General features: G+C 39.2%; 1 protein-coding gene across 3 annotated transcripts in view; it reads right to left on the bottom strand.

The window, feature by feature from the left end:
- SYN4 (sister chromatid cohesion 1 protein 4) overlaps positions 1-26,965 on the bottom strand; it is a 41,901-nt gene that overhangs the window by 5,782 nt on the left and 9,154 nt on the right. For 2 of the 3 annotated variants that reach the window (XM_089161876.1, XM_089161877.1), the window contains 10 exons: positions 23,667-23,764; positions 23,512-23,561; positions 18,331-18,392; positions 16,737-18,046; positions 16,325-16,660; positions 15,957-16,098; positions 15,192-15,328; positions 9,831-11,029; positions 4,114-4,147; positions 390-492 (listed from right to left, as the gene is read on the bottom strand). In XM_089161876.1, the coding sequence (XP_089018002.1) occupies positions 390-492; positions 4,114-4,147; positions 9,831-11,029; positions 15,192-15,328; positions 15,957-16,098; positions 16,325-16,660; positions 16,737-18,046; positions 18,331-18,392; positions 23,512-23,561; positions 23,667-23,764 (3,471 nt within the window). The remainder of the gene's footprint in view (positions 1-389; positions 493-4,113; positions 4,148-9,830; positions 11,030-15,191; positions 15,329-15,956; positions 16,099-16,324; positions 16,661-16,736; positions 18,047-18,330; positions 18,393-23,511; positions 23,562-23,666; positions 23,765-26,965) is intronic. The other variant, XM_089161878.1, reaches the window with a different exon arrangement.

Genomic DNA, 26,965 nt, shown 5'->3' with positions numbered 1-26,965 from the left:
TTACATCACAGATTCATATGTAGTCCATATTTTGTGTCTCATTTTAGCTTCTCGAATCAGTATGTTAACATACTGAATGGATTGAATAGATTGGACACACTCTTGGCGCGACCACAACCCATTATCAGTCATTGCATGTCAAATAACCATTCCCTCAACTCAAGCCCTCTTAACTACATTAAAATGTGTCTTCACACTAGTGAGTATTTTGAGAAATACACACCCTAGTTCCTCCTCCTCTAGCCCACCCTATTGAAAGGAGCAAGGGAAAAGCAAGATGTGGATCATTGTAGGCCTTCTAGACTAGTATTCGCTAGGAAAAACTCAACGGCAACTCAAATGTTCAATATCACCATTTAAATGACATAGCATCAGGAAAACAGCCCCACCTTGTACGGGAGGACCATCCACTGTTCTCAAAAAACTGTGGATCTTCAGCCATAATGTTGTCCTCTTCGTCAGCCACTTCATCGTCATCTACATTGAGAAATTCTGCACAAAAAGGCAACGGGTGATAAATGTTGAAAGAAAAATACATATGATCAAACAAGAAAGAAATATCAAGACTGCAAAGAACTGTGTAAGGAAGGCTTGGCACACTGGCCAATTGGTAATCACATTCTTACATTTTGAGCAACATGTTCTCAGTAGCTCAGTAATCACGCCTTACCAAAGGATTCAGAAATTGGTCATTCACTCATTTCTAAAACTTGAATTTTTTCCATTTTCAGAAAGCTGTCTAGTTAAGTTAGTGTCACAACCAGTTGAATGGTTGGGACCATATCAAACACGAACAGACAATTGCAGTTCAGTTGATGAATTATGATTGCCTCAAAAGGTTACAGGAACCAGGCCGAACCATCCAAACCATTCAGTTCGTGACATACCACATGCCTGGATAGTTCGATATTGCAGCCGCCATACTACACATGACCACTTTCATTTACCATTTCAGGCTTAATACTTCAGACGGTGCAACAATTTGTTAAATGATCCTTACAGATTGATCTTGTAAGAAATTCAAGCCACTGAACCACAAATAGTCTCTCGTCAGAAAAACTTCAGCCACTGTAGTACTGTACTGCAAATGACCAACACATGTTGGAGGCTTGGAGCATAGAGCAAAAGCTAAGGCATAGCAGTTGTATCATTTTAAAGTTCTTTTCAGAAAGTAAGCCGCCTTCTCGCCTTTTCCAACAAGGGACTTATCTTCATTATTCTTTTCCCTCTGACCACCCCCAGCCACCCTGATGTAGCCTCAAAATTGAGGGCCAGTTAGAGGACCAATTATATGAAATCAGCAGCAATTTAGGGCTTCACCAAATCCTGCATTAGGGGTTCTGGGGGCTGATTAGGTTGCCTAGGTTTGTAGGAAACAGATTCAAGGTTCGGCTGGGTTTTATGGGGTTAGGTTTAATGAAATCACAACTTGAACCCTGCTGTTTAGATTCAGATTTGAAATTCCAGGTCATGGAGTTTGGGGAGAAACTAAGGTTTCTATTTCTAGGGTTTTATTCTTTTTCTTTTCTTTTCTTTTTCTTCTCTTTTTTCTTTTGAGTGGTTGTGGCTAGAGTTAGGTTCAACATTTGAGGGGGAGAAGATGAGGAGATTGGGGATTAAGGATTGTGGGAGAAAGAAGGGATGCGACAGAATGGGGGAGGGGTTTTAGTGTAGGTGCAACAGAGGAACGAGAGGGGGAAGGGTGGGGATGCTTAGGTTAGTAGGTAAGAGCATGAAGAAAACGAAACAGATGAGCAAAGGTCACAATCCAGGCTGCCACAGGGTTTCCTCCCTCGGAAACCTCCAAACTCCACTCAAAATCTCCTTCATTCTATCATCTACTGCTACAACCTTGTTACATGAATTTAGGCTGCATTTATAGCCTACGTTGAAGGACTCATAGTTGGACTCAACTTTGAAACCAAAAATAATAAGAGCTTCTAATAATTAGGACTCCTTTGTTGACATTTCATTATTGTGCAGGGGCAGATTGGTCTTTGGAGTATATGCCTTGGTGATCAAGGAAAATTCATGGAGTCTACCTAAGAGATTTGGACGCTGATTCAGCCTTCCTTTTTGGGTTATATTTGTTTCCCTTTTTTATATTTCCTTTTTTATGGGATTTATTGACGGGGTTGATTAATTATGTATTCTAAATTAGTAGAGAAGAATCCCATCAGATACGGGAATTATCTTTAGGCTTGTATTCATACATTGCAAAAGTGAGAACTAGAGAGGTGATCTGACTCCTCCTAGAGTCACCTCTCTCCCATCTCTTCTTCTTCTTCTCCTTCATCTCTTCTCTTCTCATTTCCTCTCTTCTCAACCCACACTTGCGTTCTAGTAGAGGTCTTGGTTTTGTCACATGGTATCAAAGCCTCCCTACTGAGGACGCAAGGCTTCTGCGAGTTGAATTTGGTGATTCTTGCTATTCTCCATGCGAGGGAGCAGAAGCCTCAAGCTGCAAAGTTATTGCAATCGCTAGTATGCATTAAATATGATGAAGAAGATAATTTAATTTTATATGCTCATGATTGTAGTCTCTTTTCGTAATTAGTTTTGCCTTGGCTGATCCTTCGAAGAATATACCCAAGGAGGGTATACCGTTCCAAATCACAAGTATCAAATTGAAAGGAGCTGAGACTTATTTTCTCTAGGCTAAAGCAATGTATGCATTTATCCATGACCAAAGTAAATCAAAGTACTTAAAGAAAGTGTGTCCTGATGTTGATTTGAAGGATGCAACCTCGGTTACGATGCATGAAACGTGGACTCGTGATGACTCTATCATCAAGGTATGGATATGGAATGGTGTTGATTCTCCTATTGCTAACAATATTATGTTTATGACACGTCCAAGGAAAAAATACAAAAGGACTTGCATGATTCTTCTGGTCAAGAAAAGAATATGCTGCATGCTTATGAATTGTACAATCGAATGTCTAATTACTCTCACAATGGCAAACCATTGGAGTATTATAGTGGATTTAAGGGTTTACTTAAAGAGTTGCAACAACATCAGCCTCTCAACCTTGAAGCCTTGAAGACGTGAGAACTAGAGAGGTGATCGACTCCTCCTAGGGCCGCCTATCTCCCCCTCTTCTTCTTCTTCTCCTTCCTCTCTTCTTCTCGTTTCCTCTCTCTCTCTCTTCTCAATCTACACTTGCGTTCCAATAGAGGTCTTGGCTTTGTCACATCCTTCTTCAATTATGGTTCTTCTTTATCTCAACCTCGAATTATCCAAATCACACAATTAGAGTAGAACTAGAATCCTGGTGATATTTGGAAAACCATCCAAAAGAATCCTACTTTAAGTAGAACTCCTAACTAGACTAGGACTCTTCGTTAACCTAACAAGAACTGATTCAAATAACAAACCAAAAGTAGGACTAGACGACTCCTAAAATTCTGCATCTAACAGGGACCAACTTGGACTAGACTAGGGCTGTCCGGAATGAACAAAATGCCCCTATTGATCAAAACGATTCTCCAAGCTGCTGGTTGGGCCGTGGGGTGCTGGGCAGCAACCCTAAATCAGCTCTCCCCCTCTTGAAAACATTCATCTCCAATGAATGGGTGAGAGCCATATGCCTTTCATGCAAATCTGGATCAATTCTCTTGAGATCTTCGGTGTGAATTCATCCTTGAATTTTGCAGTGACATGGGGGGAGTAACAGCCTGTACACCTCCAAGGCAAAACTCAGGTAATGCAAGAATTTTTCACTAGGAATAATTTCAATTCTAGGGACTCTTTTCAAAGATCCATGGGGACATGACAAATTTGACATGCGCATGCTCAAATCAGTAGCCATGTCCACAAAATTGTCCTCATGCACATCCCCAGCAGGTGCTATTGCTTCGACCTTGTTCTCTTAAGCTTTGGTAGCACCAAATTGTAAGGTGGGTGGACACCCCACCATTTTAGTGATAATAGCATCATGGATCCCTCCATGATTGGGAGAAGAAATCTCCTTGCAATAGTAACTCTAGTTAAAAATTAAAATACAAAATAAAATCAGACAATTAGCTAGTCCACAACAGTCAGAAGGTATCAAAGACTTGGAAACAGAAAAGAAAATGGAGAGGAGGAAGAAGAAAACTGAAGAAACTTACCAGTGTCATTTCCATATATTACATCCCCGGAAAGCTGCAGAACAAGAAGAAATATTTTATCCAACAGATACGCAAGATGAATAAAATATTGCTTATGACGAATTTCAAAAACAAAATAATGCCAGATTCTTGAAAATAATCCTAAATCTTTGCAAATAATGTTTGTTTAAAAAACTAATAATGAGAGAAATGCAAAATTGAGCAAAGAAAAGAAAGGTAAACCAAGCTGGACGGGGAAAGTGAGGATATTGAGCTAAGACTAGAAGAGATTGGGGGAAGGGGGGAATAAATAAGAAATAATAAGAATCTGTGGCTACCAATACAACCTTTGAAGTAAAACAGTAACTACCAAACAACCTCAGGAGAGGTTTATCGGCCCAGATTAACTAGATTGCTGATGACCTAGAAAGGAAAGTCCTTCAATCCAAATGGACACAATATATGGAAAACTATAATACAAACACCCCTTTCTTCTCTTGGTTCACTTATCTCAAGAGCAGATAAATACAACTGACACTGTTACTGTAGCTTATACGATCAAATTGTGTGTAGCGTCTATGCATGGGGGAGAGCTATAGAAGCAGTTCACCCTCCAGACGAAGGCTTAAACATGAGTGGACTGAAAGCAGACCCTTATAAAGCTGAATTACCAAGGAAAGCCATACTTATAGAACAAAATACCACAGAAAACAGTAGACTGGTATCATGCGTATCTATCAACACAGAAACGGTCCCCATTAGAATGCCTTCGGCCTTCAAAAGTGTATGGATTTTGAGGTCTGCAACTTGGTGAGACAGCACCCAGGCTCTGATACAAGAATGGACCCAGATGCTGGATACTCAGATTAATATGACATGGGTGAACATGTTATGATTAAGATAATATGAAAATGTCAAAAGTTTGCATGTTAAACCATCAAAGGAATCATGTATATGGCCTTTCCATTCATCTTACTATAGACTACCTGACTGTGGACAGGATCAAACACTGTCAGATATTCCTATGGCTGATTTGAAAGGGACCTGCTCCCAGCTAAGGACTAATCCTTATCTGACTAGGACACTTAAAAATTAAATAGTTAATTAAATAAGGAAAATATAACTCAATAACAATTAATTCAAGAAGATCAATGATGTAAACCCAATTCTAAGGGGAGAATTTCTAGAATAATTTCCCTAGAATTAGGAATTCATCCAGAATCTTCCGGCAAAGAATCTAATAATTTTAAGGGAACCTATGGTTGTTAGGGTTTTAACAAAACCATATGGGTTGGGATAATCGGGGAGGAGAGGAAAAAGTAGAGTTTTATCAATCTCTGTTGGATGGTACAGAACAATGGGGAATGGTAACCAAGACAAAGACCTAAATATGGGATATTCAGAAAAGGGGAAAAAATAGTGAATGATCAACATGGGATGGATCTCTGAGAGAACTTTCATGAATCTTTCCCTTTCTCTTCTCCTTTCTTTCATTCTTTTCTTTTTTTTTTTCCTTTCTTTTTTCTCTTCTTTTCTTTTCTTTTCTGTTTCATATCTGCTGCAGCCAACGAGGCAGAAAGGGGAGGGAAAGAGAGTCCGAGGGAGGGAGGAGGTGGGGCTATCACATGGGCTGGGGAGGGTCGTAGGGGGTAGCGACTAAGGGGTGTTGGAAAGGGTGCTGCTATGTCGCGGCAGCAAGAGAGGGGACTAAAGCGGCGCGCAGAACAAGGGAAGGTCAGGGGAGGGGTAAGGGTTGTCGTACAGATGAGGGGAAGGGACTGGAAGGACTACAGGGGTTGGGAAAGGCTGCTAGGTCATGGCAGCAAGGGGAAAGGGCTGCCAAGAGTTTGCAATGGAGTTGGGAGGTGAGGAAAGCGGATGGGCTGCTGTACTTAACTGATTCAGGCTGTTGTTTTTTGACCCCCCCCCCCCCAAAAAAAAAAAAAGGAAAAGAAAGAGGATTCAGGCTGTTGTTGTTATCAATGGCTGCGGGAACTTATTGAAAGAAGAATGCTAGACAGGTTGCTGATTATTAAAGAAGAATTCCTTCTCAAAATCCACCATGGCCCCCTCAAATAGGAACCACGGTCTTTCTAACTCAATTTTCTTTTCACATAATCAGACTTAACTTACAAAGAAATAGTATGCCTTAATTTATAACCCACTAAAAGAATTCAACACCAAATGGGATTCCTTTGTGAATTAAGATCACACCACAACAATCACAACCATTGAACCAAAAATTAAAAGATCTCAGGGTCCCTAACAGACAGATGCTGAAATAAAGTTTAATAATTTAGAACTCTAATAAGCACATGCTAAATTCTATTTAATTAAACCTCAAATTCCCACATGCGCTAGATTTAAAATAACTAAGTCAACTGCCAACTCAAATGAAGACTTGGTAACCAGACTGGACTCTAGAATTAAACTAGAAATGAATCCCAGCAACTAAATGGGGCCGGAAATGCCCAAAATACCCCTCCTATGTTCAGCCAGCCTAGGGAGGCTACCTAGGAGCATCTTGTGGGCCCCACTCAGGGTTTCGGCCAACGGGCAATTCTCAATCACACTCACTTCAAATAACAAAATAACTCTTAAAGTAACCATCTCATGGACAAACTGAAGTCCCAACTCTCAATTGTTAAGGAACTTAAGAGGGCTAGTCTCTTCTTTTCTTAGCATCTGCATTACCCACCTACTCTCAAGTGGGCTAATCTCGTCTTTTCTTAGCATCTGCATTGCACACCTACAACTATAAGATTGTAATACTAACCACAGCTAGGACAAAGGAAAGCTTTTAGCAGCAGATTTGCATTTAATTATATAACAGTGCATGCATATGCATAAGCAGGTCATGAACGCAAGCAACATCTAGCTGACATGAAAGTACCAACAGATACGAACATTATGTGGATTCTATCAGCAGCAAATACAAGCATGTCAGCATGTATAAACGCATGCACAACATTAAATCACATAGACCACCACAATACAACAAGGAACCAAGCCTATGCCTTTTATCCACAGAAATACTAGAAAGGGTATGCCAAACCTATTTAAGGGAAAAACTAGAGGCACAACATCAATCCAGAAAAATGTATAAATAAAAACAAGGAAGAAGTTATAAATTGCTTCAGTATAGAAGTTCAGTGTGCAAAAATGCAACTAAATCTGAAGCATTTGTAAACAAATGGGTGAAGATTTCTTACCCATTGATGTAGCCTCAATAGAATTGAGGGCCAATAACCACGACATTGAAACTGAACCAGAACTACAGCAGTTAGGGCTTCAAAAAGGGGGGATAAGCTTTAGGGTTTCTGGGTTTCAGTTGGGGATGAGGATAGGTTTTAACCTTTAAGTGAAAAGAGGGCCTGGGGGACCCAAAGTTGAATCAATTGTGATTGCTGGTCATGGTTTCCACAGCAGTTTAGAAGAATTTGAGAAAACTGGTCAATGGGATTTCGAACTTTCAATTGAAGTTAGGCACTGAGAGGGGGCTGATTTCCTTCAAATATATAAGGATTCAAAAGAGGGGTAAAAGTGGTGGGGGGCTCACTTTTATTCCTTGCTGGACTTAACGTGATTTTTGAATGGGGTTTGTTGAAAACAAGAAAAATGAAGAGGGGGTGATGTGATTTGACCGCTGGCCGAAGCCCTAGGTGGGGCCCCCAAGATGGCTACAAGAAGCCCCAATGAGCTGGCCAAACCCCCTAGTAGGTGTATTTAGGGCATTTTGAGCCCTCTTTTATAGCTGAAATTATTTCTAAAGTTTTAGAGTTTCTATTCTTAATTCAAGTTGTGTTTGAATTGTTTAAGTTGTGGATAAGATAAGACTTTTGTACGAAGAGGGTTCCTAACTTTTAGGAGTTTTATTTATATTAAAGTTTGTTTTGAGGGTTCCTATCTTTTAGGAGTTTTCTTTATAATAGAGTTTGTTTTGACTTAGTTATTAAGTCCTTGGTTATCTTAAACTTTAGCACATTTGCCATTATAGTTTTAATTAAAAGAGACTTCAGGCATGTGCTTATTAGAGTTTGAGATAAAAGTTTTATTTTCAGCATGTCTTTTCTCAGATTCCAATTCAAGAGTCCAGATTATATGGTGGGATCCTTGTCAGTTAAGGAATCCCACTTAGTGTTTAAGTCTTTTAGTAGGCTATAAATAAGCCTATTGTTTCTTTGTAATCTTAAGCCTGATTATTGAATAAAATTGATTAAGGATCAAGGTTTCCTAGTTGAGGGGGCCACGGTTGAGAATTAGGAGTGCACAAGGATCAACATCCCCAGCATTATTCTATGGCAGTTTCACGGCATTCAAAGTCATCTTCATCAAGTCCAGCAAACAAACAACTAAGTGCAGCAGCCTTCCACCCTCACTCTCCCCTTACAACCCTAGGGAACCCTTCCCTCCCCATCACAGACTCTCTCCCTCTCTTCCCCTTCAATCCCAGCAAGTCCCAGCCCCTTCCTCACCCTCCCCTATCCCCGCAGGGTACCCCCTGCCCTTTCCCTGTTCTGTGCAAGCCAGAACATCCCTCCCCAACCCCCGCAGGCTTTATCCCCCCACCCCTTGCTGTTTCAGACCAACCCTCCCCACACTCCTGGGATTCCCCAGACTCCTCCCCCAGTCATCCCAGCCCCTGCGAGTCCCCCAAAATTCCCCCCCCCCCCGTTTCTCTATATCTGGCAGAAAAACAGAAACAGAAAAGAAGGGGACAACAAAAAAAAAAAAAAAACTCAGAAAAAAGAAAGGAGGAGAAGAAAGAAAAAGAAAAAGAATTCAAGAGAGGTCTCAAGATTCTTCACATATTGACCATGCCCTAATTTTTCACTTCCACCAATATCCATATTTTCAACAATTCAAAATTATTTAGCTTTCTTTCTACCAATCCTAGACATTCCATAATATTTTTACTTTATTTGTTATTCTAGGCAAATCCTGAATCCAAGGGAATCTTCTCAAGAAACCCTAACCCTAGAAAGAGGAAGATGAAGGATCCTTAAATTAGAGCTGCTACTAACTATGTTCTTTGATAGTAGCAAATCAATGGATGGAAAAAGGGGACTGATTCCAGAGTCAAAACAGGTTGGATGTTACTCATCAAGGATCCAACCAGCAAGTTCGATATGACAGCAAGAAGCATGAAACTTGGATGTTACTAATCAAGCTCAATTGTGAATGTGACTCTCCAGACCAATTGTCATGATGGAGAAGGCAGCAGCAGCAGTTACAACTTGCAAGCAGTGAATTCTCAAAGTCTGTTCTATTCATCCCACAATGAAGGTACTAAGGCTTGAATAGATAATTAGTTCTTTCTAGAAATAGAAATAACCAACACCTGACTTCTAGCTAACTCAGATAAAGAAACCTAATCCTAATTACAAACTCATTAAGTCATGTGATTTTCAAGTGGCCATATGACCTGTAAAAGAAACCAAAATAAAAATAAGCCTAATTAAATTGGCTGCAATTCAGTGTACCACCTTGGTACTCATGTTTTAGGTCCATAGGGAAGGCCCATTACCAAGTAACTCATTAAACAAAGAACCCAACCCTATTGACCAAACCGGATATGGATCTGGCATCACCCACAATAACTACATAGGTAGCAGAGCAAGAGCTTTAAATGAAAATGTCAACCAAAATAAACAAATCAGATGACATAGATACATTCACTGATGCAGAAAAAAGGCAAAGATGAGAAATTCAGAATTTAATAGAATTGCATCACTTACATCAGGATCTTCAGCAGAACTAGGGAACAAGGAAACTTTAGTATCTGTAATGTTATTCTGATTGGCACCTATACACACCGGTTCTCCTTCACGGAAGAAAACATCCTCGATGTCAATGTTAGGTTCTAATGGGTAATCAATACCAATAGTCGGGCCATCCTCGTCCCCCACATGCTCAGACTTCATTATGCTCTCATCTAAAAGCCCATTGTTCCCAACCAAACCAGTTTGCTCACCACTTTCCAGACAAATGCTAGGAAAGGAAGCATTTATATTTTCAAGAGAAGGGGTAGAGCAATCTCCTTGCACATCTGCCCTTGTTTCAACCGGATATTGGTCCAGTTCAGCATCAGTCACTGCAGAAGAATTACTCTGCCCCTCTCCAATCTGGCACTCTTGGACCAATAACCTGCCGCCTTCAGCTTCTACAAGTACAGACTCATCCTTAGCAGCAGGTAAACCCTCAGGTCGTCCTGAACTTTTGTCACTCACTTCCACAATCTGAATGTCTTGAATGTCATTGCCATCATCACCAGCTACAGTTAAAATGTCCTTTTCATCAGACCCAGAATCCAATTTCTCATTTGGTGAGGAATGTTTCTCATTGTTCTGCAAACTAACTTCTGCTCCTCCACTGTTATCCACGGAAGACAACTTGAGAGAACCAGTTGACAAATTATTATTTTCTCCAGAAAGTGAACAAGAGGGTACCACCAATTCGTCCTCAGGGATGGCCTCATTATCCACTACATCAGAATTCCCATTATTTACTCTCTCTAATTCCGTTGCAGTTATTTCAACTGACTGTCCATCTTTTGATGAGCCCAATGGAGCTATGTCAGTTAGACTTCCTGTTTCCTCTCGAGTGTCTTGCCCACAGGACATAGTGGAATTTTCACCCTGCAGTTGGTTGTCAGTCTGTACACGTGTCTCAGCTGTTTGTCCTTCACTTTCCTTTGCCACTAATACAGCCTCAGCACAACCCTCTAAGGTTGCATGCTCTTCGAAATGCTGGTCCTTGGCCTGGCCATGTACTCCAGAAGGTAGCACTTCTGCATCATTTCTGACAGTGGCATCCTCACTGCAACCTTCAAAACTAGTTTCTTTGGTGAGATCTGCATTTGGAATATGCTCCCAACCCTTTATAACTCCTGAATCATACGTTCGATTCTGCAAACCAACCAACTTCATTGACACTCCTGAAAAAATAAATGGGCACTAAGTCGCAGATCATGCAATGCAGACTGCTAAAACAGCTACTGGTTCAAAATAAATACACACCTATACAAATCTGAAATAAAACTATTATTCAAAAACTAACAAAGCATTATGTTATAAAAAACGAAGACGTGAAAACGAATACCATGACCATGAAAAGGAAGAAATACAAGGTCAAGGAACAAATGCTCTACAGCCACTTGAAGATGACAACCTTTACATTCTTTTTGAGACTGTAAGCTGTATAATATTCACCAGGAGATGATATGAACACAAGGAGAAGCTACACAAAGGGGCTAAAACCACCACTTATATTAAAAATAAAGTCACAGAAATACCATAATCTAAGAAACATTACTAGTGAGCAGACATCCAAAATACAAAATCCAGGAGGGGAAAAAAAAGATCAATTAACATCAGATTCAAAGCAACTAAAATGTCATACAGATAATGACAAAGCAAATAAGTATCCGATTAATATAAAGTTGACTTTGGTACTTGTTGGACAATGCTGACCATTCACATGGTTAGAATGAACCATGTATTGACTGATACAATTAATAAATCAAAAAATTAGATCAAGTTTTTCAGGAACTCTAATTGTTTTGTTGGCAACAAAATTAGAGGGGGGAAATAAAAAATAAAAATAAAAATAAACATTGATATTTGTTCTCTTTCCATGCACTGAAAGGGAAAAAAAGTACCCCCCCCCCCCCCAAATAAATAAATAAATAAACAAAAAACTAAGGCTCTATGCAAGCAAATGCTATATTTGTCTTCAATTGTTTCTGGGTTTTTTTTTTTTTTCAATTTAAGGCGGTAACTCAAAAAATTGCTAAATGGTGAACTTTGGTTTCTGCCAGGAATTTGATATTGGAAACTTGGTTAACATAAAACAGGCAAAAGTACACTTTCGAGCAGCTTCCCTCTTCCCCTGTTTGGTTTTTTAATACAACCAATTTCTTGGGTTCTACTTTTATAAGTCTCTAATTTTTCTCAAGCAGACATTACAAATTTCTCATCCATCAGATTTTGAGAGAGAACATACTAGAAACTAAAACAATTTCTTGGAACAAACAAAACAAACCTACTTAATGAACATTTTGATTTTCCATTCCACAGGCAACAGATCTGATGAAACTGTGGATTACAGGGCCAGTGATAGGATTTTTCTAAGAACCAGCAGGCAATCTAAGGTTGAAAACCATGCTGTTCTAGGTTAAAACACAGTGGACATCAGCTAACAATGCACTAAATACCCTGCACTTATGGCTGATTATTGAGTTTCAAACCTTCGAGTTATGATTAGGTAAGTGTAGGGTTAATTGGGGAAGGGTTTTAGGATTTCGCCAGGGTAGCTTTAGGTCTGAAATTGAAGGAAAAATATTCTGTCCTAACAGAATTCTAATTTGCAGATTTTATTCTTCAAGTTAGTTGATGTGACCCGAATTCTAGGGTCACTCCAGGATCCTCTCTGAGAACCAGCAATTTTATGGGATTCTAATGGAAATTTGGAAGAAATTAGGGGTTTTATTACCAAGCAATACCTAAGATGGGAAGCAATAAATTTTAGGCCAAATAATATAAACCTATGGCAATATTTCTAGGGTTAGGAAAGGACTATGATTAGAAATTTAGAGGATATTGGGTTCCTTTGTTATAGAGTTTGTTAAGAAAAATTTTCCTAAGGGATCAGTTAAGTTAATGTTTTATAATCAAGAACATATGCAAACCCATCCCATGGAAGATATGGGATAAATTCCTGGCAATGAAAAACTGTGGTTGTAGGTGTCAATATGGGCTGAAACTTGGAAGGAATGTAGGTAATAATATAGGAAGGTGATTTCCCAAGTTTGGTGGAATTTGGATGGCTAAATTCAGAGGTATTAAGGTTCTTGCTTTAGAAATCTTGGGAAGTATGAAAATTCAAGAAAATAATTATACCTTGAAATCCATCGGTCAGAATGGGTCAAATTAGGCTCTAAGGTCCTTAGAGTTGGGAGGATGAGGCTCCAAATTATGACATATTTAACAGTTAGATTGGTGTAGATCTGACCTTGAAATTTGGGTCTCAAGAAAAGTCCAAAAACTCAAGAAAATAAATAAAAAGAAAGGGTGTGATGGATGGGAGAAGAAGAGGAAAGGCTAGGGATCAGGTTGGGGATGATGTTCACTTACTTGGAGATGGAAAAAGATTGCTGGTATTTGTTGTAGAAAGTGTACGAACTTAAAGAAGCTTGAAGAAGATGATCTCAAAATACCTGTTGTGGGCATCCCAAGAAGGCCACAACTCAAGTCCGTCAAAGATTCTTGTATTCAATTCAACATGCCTTTACAATTAGTGGGTTGGGCTCTTTATAGCCTTACACAAACAGGGAAAGACTTAAGACTGTAACTGGGAAATAAAGGTTAACTCAACTGGGGTTTCCTTTATACACAAGGATACCCCTTGCAACTAAGAAAATAACAGCCACAAGTTAAAGAATTTAACTTGCAATAAAAGACCTAATTATCCACAAGGAATCTTAATTTAAAGTAGAGTGGCACTAGAACTCACTTAACTGACTCACACAAAGAATTAAAAACAGATTGGACTCCAAAATTAAAATTAAATTTCTGAAATTAAAATAATTAACGAAAATGGGGAATGCCCCTAAAGGGGTTTGGCCAATCCCTAGTTGAGTCATATTGGTTGGACCTTGGGGACCAAATTAGGGTTTCCATCAGGGGGAATTTCATGCTTGTTAGTGATTCTAGGATTTTGCAATTCCAGGGTTTCTAGGGTTGGGCTTAGGGTTAGGATTAAAGTAGAAGGTAGGATAGAGGATGGGGGTGATGCTCCTAGGTTAAAATGGGGCTGGGCTGAAGGGATATGGATGGAAACCTAAGTAAGGTTTAGGTTTTTACAGAACTTTTAAGGATTCAGGAATTTCCAGAATCTGCTGCGAGTGAAAAAGGAGAGAATAGAAGAATGGCAAGCTGGAGAATAAAAGGGATGGAGGGAAGGATCTAGGGATGGAAGGGACTCAACCATAGGGTCCTACGGGAAGGGATCTGTGATGGGGGTAAGGGCTGGGAATCAAAGAAAACTAGGGTTTGGAGATGCTGCAAGCTAGGGGAGGAAGGGGGAGGGTTGAGCAAGGGTTGGGAGGGTGGAATGGGATAGGGAAGAGGGCTGGGACGTTACTGGTTATGGGAGACTTGCACTGCAGAATTCTAGAAGTTCTAAAGCTGCCACGGGCTTAGAATATGAGAACTGCTGGAATTTGCAGAATTGAAAAGCTTCTGAAATCGCGGGGATCCTCCTGGGATCCCACTAGACACCTTATCTCCAAACTCAGTCTGCTTTATTAATACCATCAATTCTAAATTGTTAAAACTGAGATGGCTTATTTATAGCCTTACATGACAATTTAAAATAGGACTCAATAAACAAATAGAAGACTGCTTAGGAATTCAATTTGAAATAGAATTTCTTCTAAAACTAAAATTATACTCAGCAACTATAACTGAAGTTCCAATTAGAACTCATAACAAGGGAGTTGCACAAGTTAACTTCCTGCTCAAAAAAGAAGTCCAATTGAGAATGAATTTCCTTCTTGGACTCCTAAACACATCAGGGCTCAAACTACAAACTCAATTTGAAAAACAAAAGTAGATTCTAACTTCTAACAGCATGGGGAAACTACCTAGACAACTCTGGCCTCAAGGGGGTGGTAAAATGAAAAAAAAAAAATACCCCTTAGATAATTTGGCCAGCTCTTGGTGCCGCATGCTTGTGGGCTGAATTTGGGCCAAAGTATCACCGCCTTATGGTTGCCAATCCTGGTTATATCAATATCATAATGAACTGGTCAACTAATCCTTTTATAGGCACAAACAACTCGCAGCCTTGGCGATTCAGATTACTTGGGTCAATCAGCTGGAGACTAATCAAAGGAAGTAAAACTGTAACCAAAATGCAAAGAATTATGTAATCCTCATAAACAACTTTTACATGTGAAAGAGAAAGAGAGGGGAAAATAAAGGATCAATATCATGATCATTAACCAAGAAGCTGCTGTCTCCAATGAAGGACAAACAATCCATTATTACTCAACCCATGAATAATCTTAGTAATGATAGTCAAAAAGCCAAACTTACCAGTGAAAATGGTTTCATTGAAGATTTCGTCTTCGACCAATTGCTTTTGAATCATCCAAATTTCAGGACGGGTACAAGGAGCTTTCCTTTGTATACGACGTATGTCCTCAGTACTTATCAATTGCTGCCGTATTGTACTGTTTAAAGGGGAGGGAAATTGGTATAGGAATCAACATGCAAATATATGGGTGTTTATATAAACAAGCAAAATTCATTTTAGTTCAACTTTCAGAAACCAAGTGCATCAAAATAACAGAATACACCAAGCAAACAAAGGCAGTGGTATCATCTTCTGCATGCAACGCCCAATATTTTTTTACTGCCTCAGAGGAGACCATTCAATTGCAGAATGAAAACAAAGACTACAAATTGGATACACAACATTAAAGATGTAAAGTTTCTAGCACTTTGACTTGCATGAAAAACAAAGGAACTGTCCAGATTCACTAGTAAGCACTATGTGCCATGGGAAAGAATGAAGAACAGCATTCCATCTAGAACTCATGAGGAAAAAAAGAAACAATCACTAAAAATAATGGAACAGGCCAAAGAACACAAGATTTAAATGTCGTGCTTGCATCTTGAAGGTCTTAAAGGCTAAAAACGCTAAAGTTCATGTTGTGAGAAGTAAAAGGCCAAAGACTTGTGTTCTGTGAAGCTGCAGCAATAAGGCTGAGCTAAAGCTCACAAAGAAACTAGGAAAAACGTGAGAGCATAGAAACAGAAGAACAATATGAAACGACCCAAGAAAGATGTGGGACATACTCGCCATGCAAGACCATGGTATCATCCACAAGCACCTTCCTCTTAGGGGTATGGGAACGGACAGCCACTCGTTGGCGTTTTGATGATGGCACTTCAGGTGGCGGACTAGGTCTCACTTTCAAAGCTAACGACCTCCTTCCAACTGAAACACAAGGAAATTCGGCTAAGTCATGGCCTTGATCATAAATGCATGCTATTCCAATGGCATACACAGAAATACTACATAATACCATAGTCAAGCAAACCTAAAAAAAGAAAGAAAGAAAAATTACAGCAAAAATAATAATAATAATCATTATTGTCATTATTATCATTATTAATTAGACAAAATGATTTCTCCACTTCTAGCCCAAGAACCACTCTCATACCTAAAATGGATGACAATAAATCATTATCATCTGGAATAGTATCCACATTTCTCGATTGGGGAAACCCTGAAAGCTCAGCTGAATGCAGAACTGGAGTGCTTTCCATTGAACGACGCCTTTTACCAGAAACAAATTTCGACCAATCCCTACCTACTTCTGTCGGATTCTCTTTATCTGAAGTTTGTTCAACCATTACCTCAGCTGGTAATTCAGCTGGTGCTGGGTCTGAAAGCAACGTTTCAGGTGCAGGCAAGTCAAAACTGACATCTGCCTTGCCTAGTGCCTGAGCTTCTTCAGGCCGAAATAGTTCTGTAGCAGCATCATCACATCCTTCACCTGGAAAGTATTAAAAAATGAAAACAATAAATTGCAGTTAACTATGCAGCAAAATAATGTTTGTAGCTTTCCAAACCTAGAATATCAGCTGAAGGTGCAGAAGCCTGTGCCCTCTCCTCCATTTCCGATGTCTTGGTTAAGCACATCCCACCTCCTTCAGAGAATGGTGTTACACCATCTGAACTACCATCTAGGAAAGGTGTTACACCATGTTGGTCAGACTGGGAATTGCATGGTCGCAGTACATGGCTGCAAGCAAGAGTTTTTTTGCTGGAGTCACATGCAATCACAATATTGGAATCTTGTGGCTGCGTAGAAGCATTATCTTCAACTTGATCAAGCTCATGTCCAACTGCTGTTCCACAAAGAAAATCAGCACTAGGCTGCAAATCATGGCCATGGGAACATGACTCAAAACAATCCTCGACAAGATTGCCCCTATTGGAATCTTCTGGCTCAGAATTCACCTTATAAGGAAAACTTCCATTAATACAAGTTGGTCCACTACAGGCTTCCTCCAACATGGAAGCCTCATGAGAACAAGCAGGAAGTGCTTCAGTTGTGTCAACAGCAACTATCTGAGTGGCCATACCTTCGACATCTTCTTGAACAGCCACAGGAACAGCCAACCCACTATTACTTACAGTCCCTTCCAGACCATCCATCACAGCTGCACTTCTGTCTGAACATTCCAAAACAGAAGAAACAGCTTTAGGTTGTTCACCAAGAACTGAAGTAGGTGATGACACAAAACAAGAAATATCAGATGTTCCTAGGTACATACTTCCTGCATCAGCCGTAGAATTCCCTTGTTTTAGATGGATGGCCTGCACGCCACCCATAAGAGACTCATTTTCCCCAGTCGGCCTGCAAACGATATCAGCCCCAGAATTCTCACCATTAAGCAAAGAGCATTCTAATGCATTGCTTGTTTTTCCAATATGAACATCCAGTTCTTTAGAAGACTCATCCAGTTCCCCAGTCACCACTAAATTTATCGAACTGCAGTCTTTAGGCTGGCATGATGAAGCCACCTTGTTAGGATCCATTTCAAAATTAGCAAGGATCGCATTTTCTGCTAATGCTGTGGTAGATGGGGAAAGAATACAGTCGACCATATTCGTTGCAGGATTTGTAGACTGGCCCTCCATCTGTTCATGTTGAAAGCCCTCAGCACTTAAGTTTGGGGTTTCAATACCAGCACTATGAATGGCAGATCCATCATCCATCTTCAGCTCTTGGGCATTCAAACCAATATGGTTGCCACTACCATCAGGAAACATGACTTCTGGAATTTGGGCTGTCCTCTCAGCATGATCCTCATCATCATCAACCTCCATTCCAGCGAATGGGGTCATGGGTTCACCACATGGCTGAGGATCCACACTGCATGTATAGAAAAATAAAAATGAGACAAGTAATAGAAATGAATATGAGGTTGAAAGAACAATTCCTATCAGAAATCGAAGTAATTGAACAAAGGCGGGTACCCTGTGCACATGGCTCCCACCACTGCAGGAGAGGTCATAACTGACACAGCCTTACAACCCCCCCCTTTCATTATTGCTACATAGCAATGAGAAACCCTTACCATTGCATCAAGGCCCACCCTTCGCTATTTGAATAACAAAGTAAAAGTTTAGAACTAGAAAAGGGAAAAGAGACATTACTTCTCTGTAGCCAACAAATCTTCGGCAGGCTGAGATGCTATAGCCTTGTCTAAAAACAAGTCCTGATTTTGACCAAGCCAGCAATGGAAACAATTGTCAAGGAACTAAATAAGAGAGACATATTAATAAGTTCTTTAATCATAAACACATGCACAGAACCAGAATGAGAGGCTAAGCACAACACACAATTAATGTTTAGCTAAAAAACCCTGCAGGTACTTTTTTTTTAATAAAGTAAAATTGTATTAGTAATGAAAAGATCATCACAAAAAAAGGTATTCATCAGACCCCCCCCCGGGGGGTTGAGGAAGGGTAAGGAAACCAATCACAGAGGACATACCCTTCTTAGTTCTTACCCTTATCCCACACAAAACCTGACTCCCCCTTGCAATCTATAATAAATCTGGAAGTCAGCATCCTTCCTAATCATGTCCCCTAGTTCCAAAAGAAACTCCATAGGGTTCCATATGACCATATCACATCTGAATCCAACACTTGCACTCTCGTCATAAAATCAGCTGGTTGATTTTGCTCCCTCTACAAGTGCAGGATTCTTTATATCTCAAAAAGGTTAAATGGTGTAGTCTTTTTCCTTTTATTCCTTCCATCTTCCATGGACCTTGGCGACTTCCCTGTAGGATATCTACCACAGGCTTATAATCTGATCAAACTGGTACCTCCAGCAATCCTTTCCCTACAAAATGCAAAACTCCTTTGTCCCAAACCAACAAGTCCTTCCCTTTCCTGCAAAAGACATGATTGGATTACCATTCTCCTCTCTAATTACTCCACCATATGATGCAATTGCTTTCTACAATCCTCCATCAAAATGCAGTGCAACCATATTCATATTGGGCCTAAGCCAAGAATAGGCCTCAGGGATCAGGTCATCCATTTCACTGTTACCCTCCATTTTCAACTAGGAGCAAAGCAGCTTCAGCATGTTCTCCTACCGACTGTCTTCCCTCACATCTAGCTTCAACATCGTGAACTACTGTTGCCACCACTTGTTCTCTAATTCTGGTTTGATCTCTGAAAATTTTGAAATTCCTTCTCCCCACAAATGATAGATAGTAGCACAAAACCAGTTTGCCAATAAGACCAGCATTTTCACCTTTCTTTGTCAATAATTCTAACGCTGTTCACTGAGGAATGATGCACAGCACTGGTGCGTCATCGGCAGCCCACCGGAAAAATCTAGCCAAACCTTTTTCATGATTCGACCTTATATGATAAAAGCTATGCTAGGGCGTTCCCCACAAAAGAAGCACCGCTACACTATGGCCCGGTGTAGTGATAAGTGGGCAAGGGTTAGCTAGGGCGTCCCCTCGTCCATCGCCCCGATGGTGATAATAGATTCCCCCGTGGACAGTCGGGTAAAGAAGCTAGTCCATAAGCATAAGCGTAGGATTAGATTGGCATCTTGGAACATAGGATCTCTAACTGGTAAGAGCTTAGAATTGATAGATGTTATGAGGAGAAGAAGGATTAATGTAGCTTGCATTCAAGAGACTAGATGGAGGGGTAAAAAGCCAAAGAGTTGGATGACTTTAAACTTTGGTATACTGGGGAGAAAACAAATAAAAATGGAGTGGGTATAATAGTGGATAAAGATTTAAAAAATGATGTGGTGGATGTTAAAAGAGTGGGTGATAGGATTATTGCTATCAAGCTTGTAATGGAGAAAGAGTTCAGAAATATAATTTGTGCATATGCACCTCAAGTAGGACTAGATGAAAGTCTAAAGCTAGAATTTTGGGAAAATATGGGTGGATTACTGCAAGGAATTCGTCAAGGAGAAAAGATTATCATAGGAGGTGATTTAAATGGACATATTGGAAAAGATCAAAGAGGATATGAGAGTGTTCATGGAGGTTATGGTTTTGGAGAAAGGAATGACGAGGGGATTTCAATTTTGGATTTTGCTACTGCTTTTGATCTATCTATTATAAATACTTACTTCAAAAAGAGAGATGAGCATTTAATTACTTTCAAAAGTGGACAGCATAGAAGCCAAATAGATTTCTTCCTAACTAGAAGGACTGATAGATTGTTGTGCAAGGATTGCAAGGTGATACCGGGGAAAGCTTAATCGCACAACATAGACTTGTGGTCTTGGATATGTGCTTAGTCCCAAGAACATATAAAAGGTCCAAGGTAAACTATCCCAGAATAAGATGGTGGAATTTGAAAGGAGAGTACTCTAAATCCTTCGTTAATGAAGTAGTCAAACAAGGAAAATGGGATTTTAAAGGGGATACCAATGCAATGTGGAATGAGATGGCTATGTGTATTAAGAAAGTGGCTAAAGATGTTCTAGGTGAATCAAAAGGAAAGATCCATTCTTATAGAGAGCGTGGTGGTGGGATAGTGAGGTTCAAGCTGCCATTAGGAATAAAAAAGCTAGTTTTAAGACATGGCAAAGAACTAAGGATGTTGAGGATCTTCAAAGGTATAGGTTAGATAGAAATGAAGCTAAGAAAATTGCGGGAAAGCAAGGAAGGAAGTATGAAGAGTTATACAATAAGTTGGGCACAAAGGAAGGGGAAAATCTATTTATAAGATAGCTAAGATGAGGGATAGGAAGAGTAGAGATCTTGACCATGTTAGATGTATTAAAATGGAGATGGTAAAGTATTAGTTTGTGAGGAGGATATTAAGAAAAGATGGGAAACCTATTTCTCTAGTTTACTAAATGAGCATTCTTCAAGCACTTATGGTTCGGACGATTACACTTTTCACCAAGGCACTGGTGTCCGAACTTATATTCGTAGAATTTCGATGTCCAAGTAAAAGAAGCTTTAAGGAGGATGAAACTCAGCAAGACACAAGGTCCCGATGAAATCCCAATTGAAGTATGGAAGAGCTTAGGAACCCATGGACTAGTTTGGTTGACTAAGTTGTTTAATAAGATTATGAGCACGGGGAAAATGCCGATGATTGGAGGAGAAGTGTTGTGGTTCCAATTTACAAAAATAAAGGAGATATTCAAAGTTGTAATAACTATAGAGGCATTAAATTGATGAGCCATACGTGCCATTATGGGAGAGACTAATTGATAACCCGCTGAGACACTTAACTATAGTTACGGAGAACCAATTTGGGTTTATGCCGGGAAGATCTACAACGGAGGCTATTTACTTAATTAGGAGACTTATGGAAAGGTATAGAGAATGTAGGAAAGACCTTCATATGGTATTTATTGATCTAGAAAAAGCTTATGATAGAGTCCCTAGAGCGTTAATTTGGCAAGTACTAGAGAAAAGAAGTGTTGCAAGTAAATATGTAGATATAGTTAAGGATATGTATGATGGTTCGGTGACTAGTGTTAGAACGGGGGGACAAAGTAATGAATTCCCGATACTTGGGCTACATCAAGGGTCAACTTTAAGCCCATATCTATTTGCACCGGTAATGGATGAATTAACCAAAGACATTCAAGATGAGGCCCCCTGGTGTATGCTTTTTGGATGATATTGTGTTGATTGATGAGACCCAGTGGGGATTAATACCAAATTAGAATCATGGAGAGTAGCTTTGGAATCAAAAGGCTTTAAACTTAGTAGATCGAACATGTAATATCTAGTTTGTAACTTTAGTCATGATCGGGCGGATGATGAAGTGGTGATACTTGACGATAAAGAGATTCCTCGAGTGATTGTTTTAGGTACCTAGGTTCAATCATAAGTAAAAGAGGTGATTTAGAAGATGAGGTTTCCCAAAGAATTAAAATAGGTGGATGAAGTGGAGAGGTGCATCCGGGGTCTTATGTGATCGGCGTATTCCATTAAAGCTTAAAGGAAAATTTTATAGGACCGTTGTCCACCAGCTATGATGTACGGTGCGAGTGTTGGGCTGTTAGAAGAATCATATAGATAAACTCGGTGTGCGAAATGAGGATGCTAAGATGGATGAGTGGCAAAACTAGGATGGATAAGATAAGAAACGATCATATTAGAGTTGGTCCTGGGAGTTGCTCCTATAAGTGATAAGCTTAGAGAAAGTCGTTTGAGGTGGCACCCACGTTCAACGGAGACCTATAAATGCTCTGTTCGGAGAGTGATATAATCCATATTGAAGGAACTAGAAGAGCTAGGGGTAGACCTAGATAACCTTGGAGAGTGGTGAAGGATATGTATAGCTTAGGCCTTGTATCTAGCCTGGCCTTGAACAGCACCGATTGAGGGCAAGCATCCATGTAGCCGACCCCATTTAGTTGGGAAAAGGTTATTTCTTGTTGTTTTTTTTTTTTTTTTTTTTTTTTTTTTTTTTTTTTTTTTTTTTTTTTTTTTTTTTTTTTTTTTTTTGCTCCCCCCTCCCCCCCCCAACAAAGAGCCATCTTTTTTTATTTTTTTTTTTTTTTTCCGCGCGCCCGCCCCCCCCCCCCCCCCCCCCCCCCCCCAAACCAAACAGCAGTGGAGGAAAAAAAAGTGGTGGTGGTGTTGCGCGGTTTTGCACACCACAACACCACCGGCGGGGGCGGTGGGGGGGGGGGGGGGGGGGCCGGCCCCCCCCCCCCCCCTCTTTTTTTTTTTTTCTTTTTTTTTTTTTTTCCCCCCCCCGCGCCCCCCCCGGGGGGCCCCCCCCGCGCCCCCCCCCCCCCCCTTTGGGGGCCCCCTTCCATTTTTCGTCCACCTTCATATTCATTATTTCAGACATCAAGTGTTGAGATTTTCAGCAATTGTCCTCCATCATACAAGCATTGATCAAAGATTGAATCAATTTTGGCTGGTCTAACATCTATTTTCTAATATGAATTCTAATTTCCTTCTATTTTTAGTTTTCTGCCTGAGTTTTCTTACTAAAGAGTTGGAGGTGGAGCAGGTATGGTGCGCAAAACCATATCCATACCATATAAACATATAATCATTTCAGTGCAAACTTTATATAGTTCAAAGCGATTCAGAGAATCCTTGTGGCTAGGGTTACATCATGGTTTTAAGAATTGTTCAAGTTTGATCAAGGACATCATCTACAAATAAGCTGATTCTGTTACAAAAGGTCGCAATTGACCACATCAGATCATCCATTCTTAAAAATGGACAGGGAAATCAATCACAAACCAGGTAGATAAACTAAAACTGGACCTCAAGACCACATGTGTACATGCATGTAGGTAAAGCAAAACTTAAATGTGTATGATCAGTGATCGATGGTACAAACCAAAGCTATAAGAATTACCTCATCAAGATCTAAGCCAATCTGAGAAGCATCACCATCACCAAATCGCTCTAATCAAAAAGAAACATGCAAAATGTGAAATTTTAGCAGGTGCTGCAAACAACAATGTCAATCCACTAAATGTCAGGTTGTACCATCCCAAAGCAAATACTAACCATCCAAGCCAAACTGAGAGGTGGAATAGACCACCCCATCCATGGTATCTTGAAGTGTAATCTGCTCCCTCGTACTGACATGATGATCAACATAATTACTGCAGGTATGAGAGAAACAGCTTAAGTAATGCTGATTCTAAATAGAAAAGGAAGACTATCAAAATTTAAAAATAAATAAATAAATAGATGTTAAATAGTAGGTTGAATAATTAATCATCTAAGATACAGTAGAGCACATTCAATTTCATCTGTACCATCCAACCAAATTCAATCAAAATTGTTACTAATTCAATTATTCAGCAAGTGATTTTGAAGGTAATTCAAGTACCTTTTTTTTAAATATCAACAGAATATGATTCAAGGGGTATATAATTAAGGTACAAGTGTCAGACGAAAGCAACCAAAATTTTGACCATACCTATGTTTCGTAGATGAAACTCCAGGGTAAAAAAAAAGTCACCCATCTCATTTCAAGTTGGTTCGACAAACCCAAACAAAGATGATTGAAACTAACATCAAAGTGAATTAAAGTCACTAGTGCCAATGAGATTCAAGAGATTTTGCCTGGTTTCATATCTGTTTAGACACCTCCTCTACAACTCAACATCAACTCTTGGTATTTACAGAAAATGTCAACATGCATTGAAACTCCTATTGGCTCTTGGAAGGTGGTTTCTAGACCCAAACAGAAAAGGTAATAGTTTTCTTCCCCAAAATCTAATATTTTTGTAGAGTACATAAAAATACATGTTAGATCATAGGATGGATCCACCAGGGAACTCTGACTGGAATTAAGGCTCGTGTTGCGAAGTGGAAATGGAAATCATTACTCTTGCTTCTTTAGTTTAGGGTTTACATCATTTAGTTTGTATTGTTGACATTATTGTATTAAAGTACATTAACCTCTTAGTATTTGTCATCGCATGTTTCTAAATTAGTAGGATAGAATTATGAATTCTAACTAATAATGGTAGACTTGACTTCACAACCATATAAATCATTTTCAGTGATTTTTATAGAAATAGCTCATGCATTATGTCTAAAGCCTTTAAATAGTCTGCATACAATAAATCAGGTGTTGTCAAAACACACCTGTCTAGACAAGCTGAAGAAATCCCCGGTTTCATTCCCGAGATCTCGATCAGATCCTAGATTCTGGCTGAAAGCAGCCACAAACCAAGATTCTGAACCTTGTGTACAACATATAAAATAAGAATCATAAGGAAGTCTTGTCTTTCATTCCTCCATCATTATAGAGGATCCCGTCAATATTATTTCTGGAAATCAAACCTGCACTCTATTTATCGCTCATTATTTCTATCCCACTGTCATTCATCTTTCATTAGCCTTCCTATTTTTATTTTTATTCTCTCACTTTTTAGCTTCTTACATTTTTCATCTTGTTCCTTGTCCCTTTTTTCCCATCTTTCTTTCCCTGTTTTGTTTAGAACCCTGTTTCCCGCTACTCTGTATTGTTTGGGAGATCCATATAGCCAACCACACTACATGGGGTTCACTAAGAACATTCAGTTTGTTGCTGTTGTATTTCCATACCATTGGCTCTTCTTTCTTATTTCAGCGTAGGCATAATGTTTACATAACAAAGAAATGATACCCTCCCTTCCTACGGTTGCAAAACATAGCACGTCACCTATTGCTGTAGTCTAACATCTAAGTGTTCTTACCCAAAAAAGCAAACCAATAAATGGAATTTGCTAAGTATGTCCAGTTTGTTGCTGTTGCTGTTGTATCTCTATGCCATTGGCCCTTGTTTCTTATTTCAGCACAAGCATAAGTTTATTCTACATAACAAGGGAACAATACCCTCCCTCCCTATGACTGAACTTGAAGAACATAGCTCATGTCACCTATTGATGCAGTAAAGAATGTCCAAAATGGTCAATTGATCTTTGAAATATTTAATTTGACCCATGTGTGGGTTATGTAGACATTAAGCTTCTTATTTTGAGTCTATTGATGTAATGAGCCTAATTTATAAACCCTACTTATAAACCCATAAAGTAGGGTTCATAATGCTACACGGGATTTAGGTGCTAAATTCAATATTTGATTTAGTGTTTGAGTTAGATTAGGATACTTAATAACTAGATTGAATTCTGAATTGAGTTTATTTTCTTTATTGAAACTTTTAGAGTGATTAGAAGTCTTTTTATGAGTCAAATTCGGAATTTTTTATGTATATGAAATGCATCCCCCCACCAATTAGGGATGATTTGTTTAATGAATATGACTTGTTATAACAGTTTTGGTGCAGTTTGATAGTGCTTAAGGGATTGCCACCTTTCTTTGATTTCTCCTCTTCTCTTCTCTTCTCTTTTCTTTCCCAAGAGTTGCCATTATGTTCAAGTTGCTTTTCAGGAATATCTTTAACTACAATAAGTTGAATTATTCCAACCCCAATTGTTCTTCCAATAATCTTCTAAACATCTAAATTCCCCAACCATAAATTTCCTTTATTTTTCTTTTTTATTTTCGTTTCCTTAAACTCTAGCCACTAAAATCTATCAACAGCCCAAACTAACTATTAAAATCAATTTGAAATCCATCCCATAACCAATACCTACAATCCCCTTCTTCCAATCATGAGTACATATCAGAATACCATCCAACATCCAAGGTTATTACCCCCTTTCTTGAATTTTCGTACTCTTCACAAAATACAAAATTCAAGCTTAGATATGCACCAGTATAACCATTAGAGCGGTCGTGCTATTTAGGGATCTTCCCTACATACCATTACTAAGTTTTCTCCAAATTTCTCCCCTATTCCAATAACTTTTCAACCGTACCTCAAGAACTTACCCCATCCATCTATATGCCCCCATTACTTTTAAGTCTTTCAAAAACTATCCAACCCTTATAAACTATGCTCTTATTATACCAATTAAATTTCCCAAAATTTTATAACCCTAGACCCTTACCTATTGAGTTAAGATCCTGGAAAGTTGGCCCTAGTTGAACCTCCTCAATTTAGCACTGCATCACCTATTGTAGTCTAAACAAATGAAAGTCAGTGGCAGCTAATATTAACAATTAAAAGGATTCCAAGCTGAAGGTCATCAATAACCTAACCCATTTTCCACTATGAAGGTCATCTATATAACTCAAATGATGTTAATCATGAAATCTAAAGCATAAAATGAAAAAAATTAAAATCTCAGACAAATAGTCTCAACAAATTAGTAGGCTCAATTTTTATCACGAGACCAAACTAGCCGTCAAACTTACAAAAATAATAAGAAAAAAAATCTGCTTTCTTTCCTTCTTTACATTTCTCC

Source organism: Hakea prostrata, chromosome 7 (genome assembly GCF_041222555.1).
Source record: "Hakea prostrata isolate BN-2017 chromosome 7, UWA_Hpros_2, whole genome shotgun sequence".
Classification (NCBI taxonomy): Eukaryota; Viridiplantae; Streptophyta; class Magnoliopsida; order Proteales; family Proteaceae; genus Hakea; species Hakea prostrata.
This window is presented reverse-complemented; position numbering and strand designations above follow the sequence as displayed.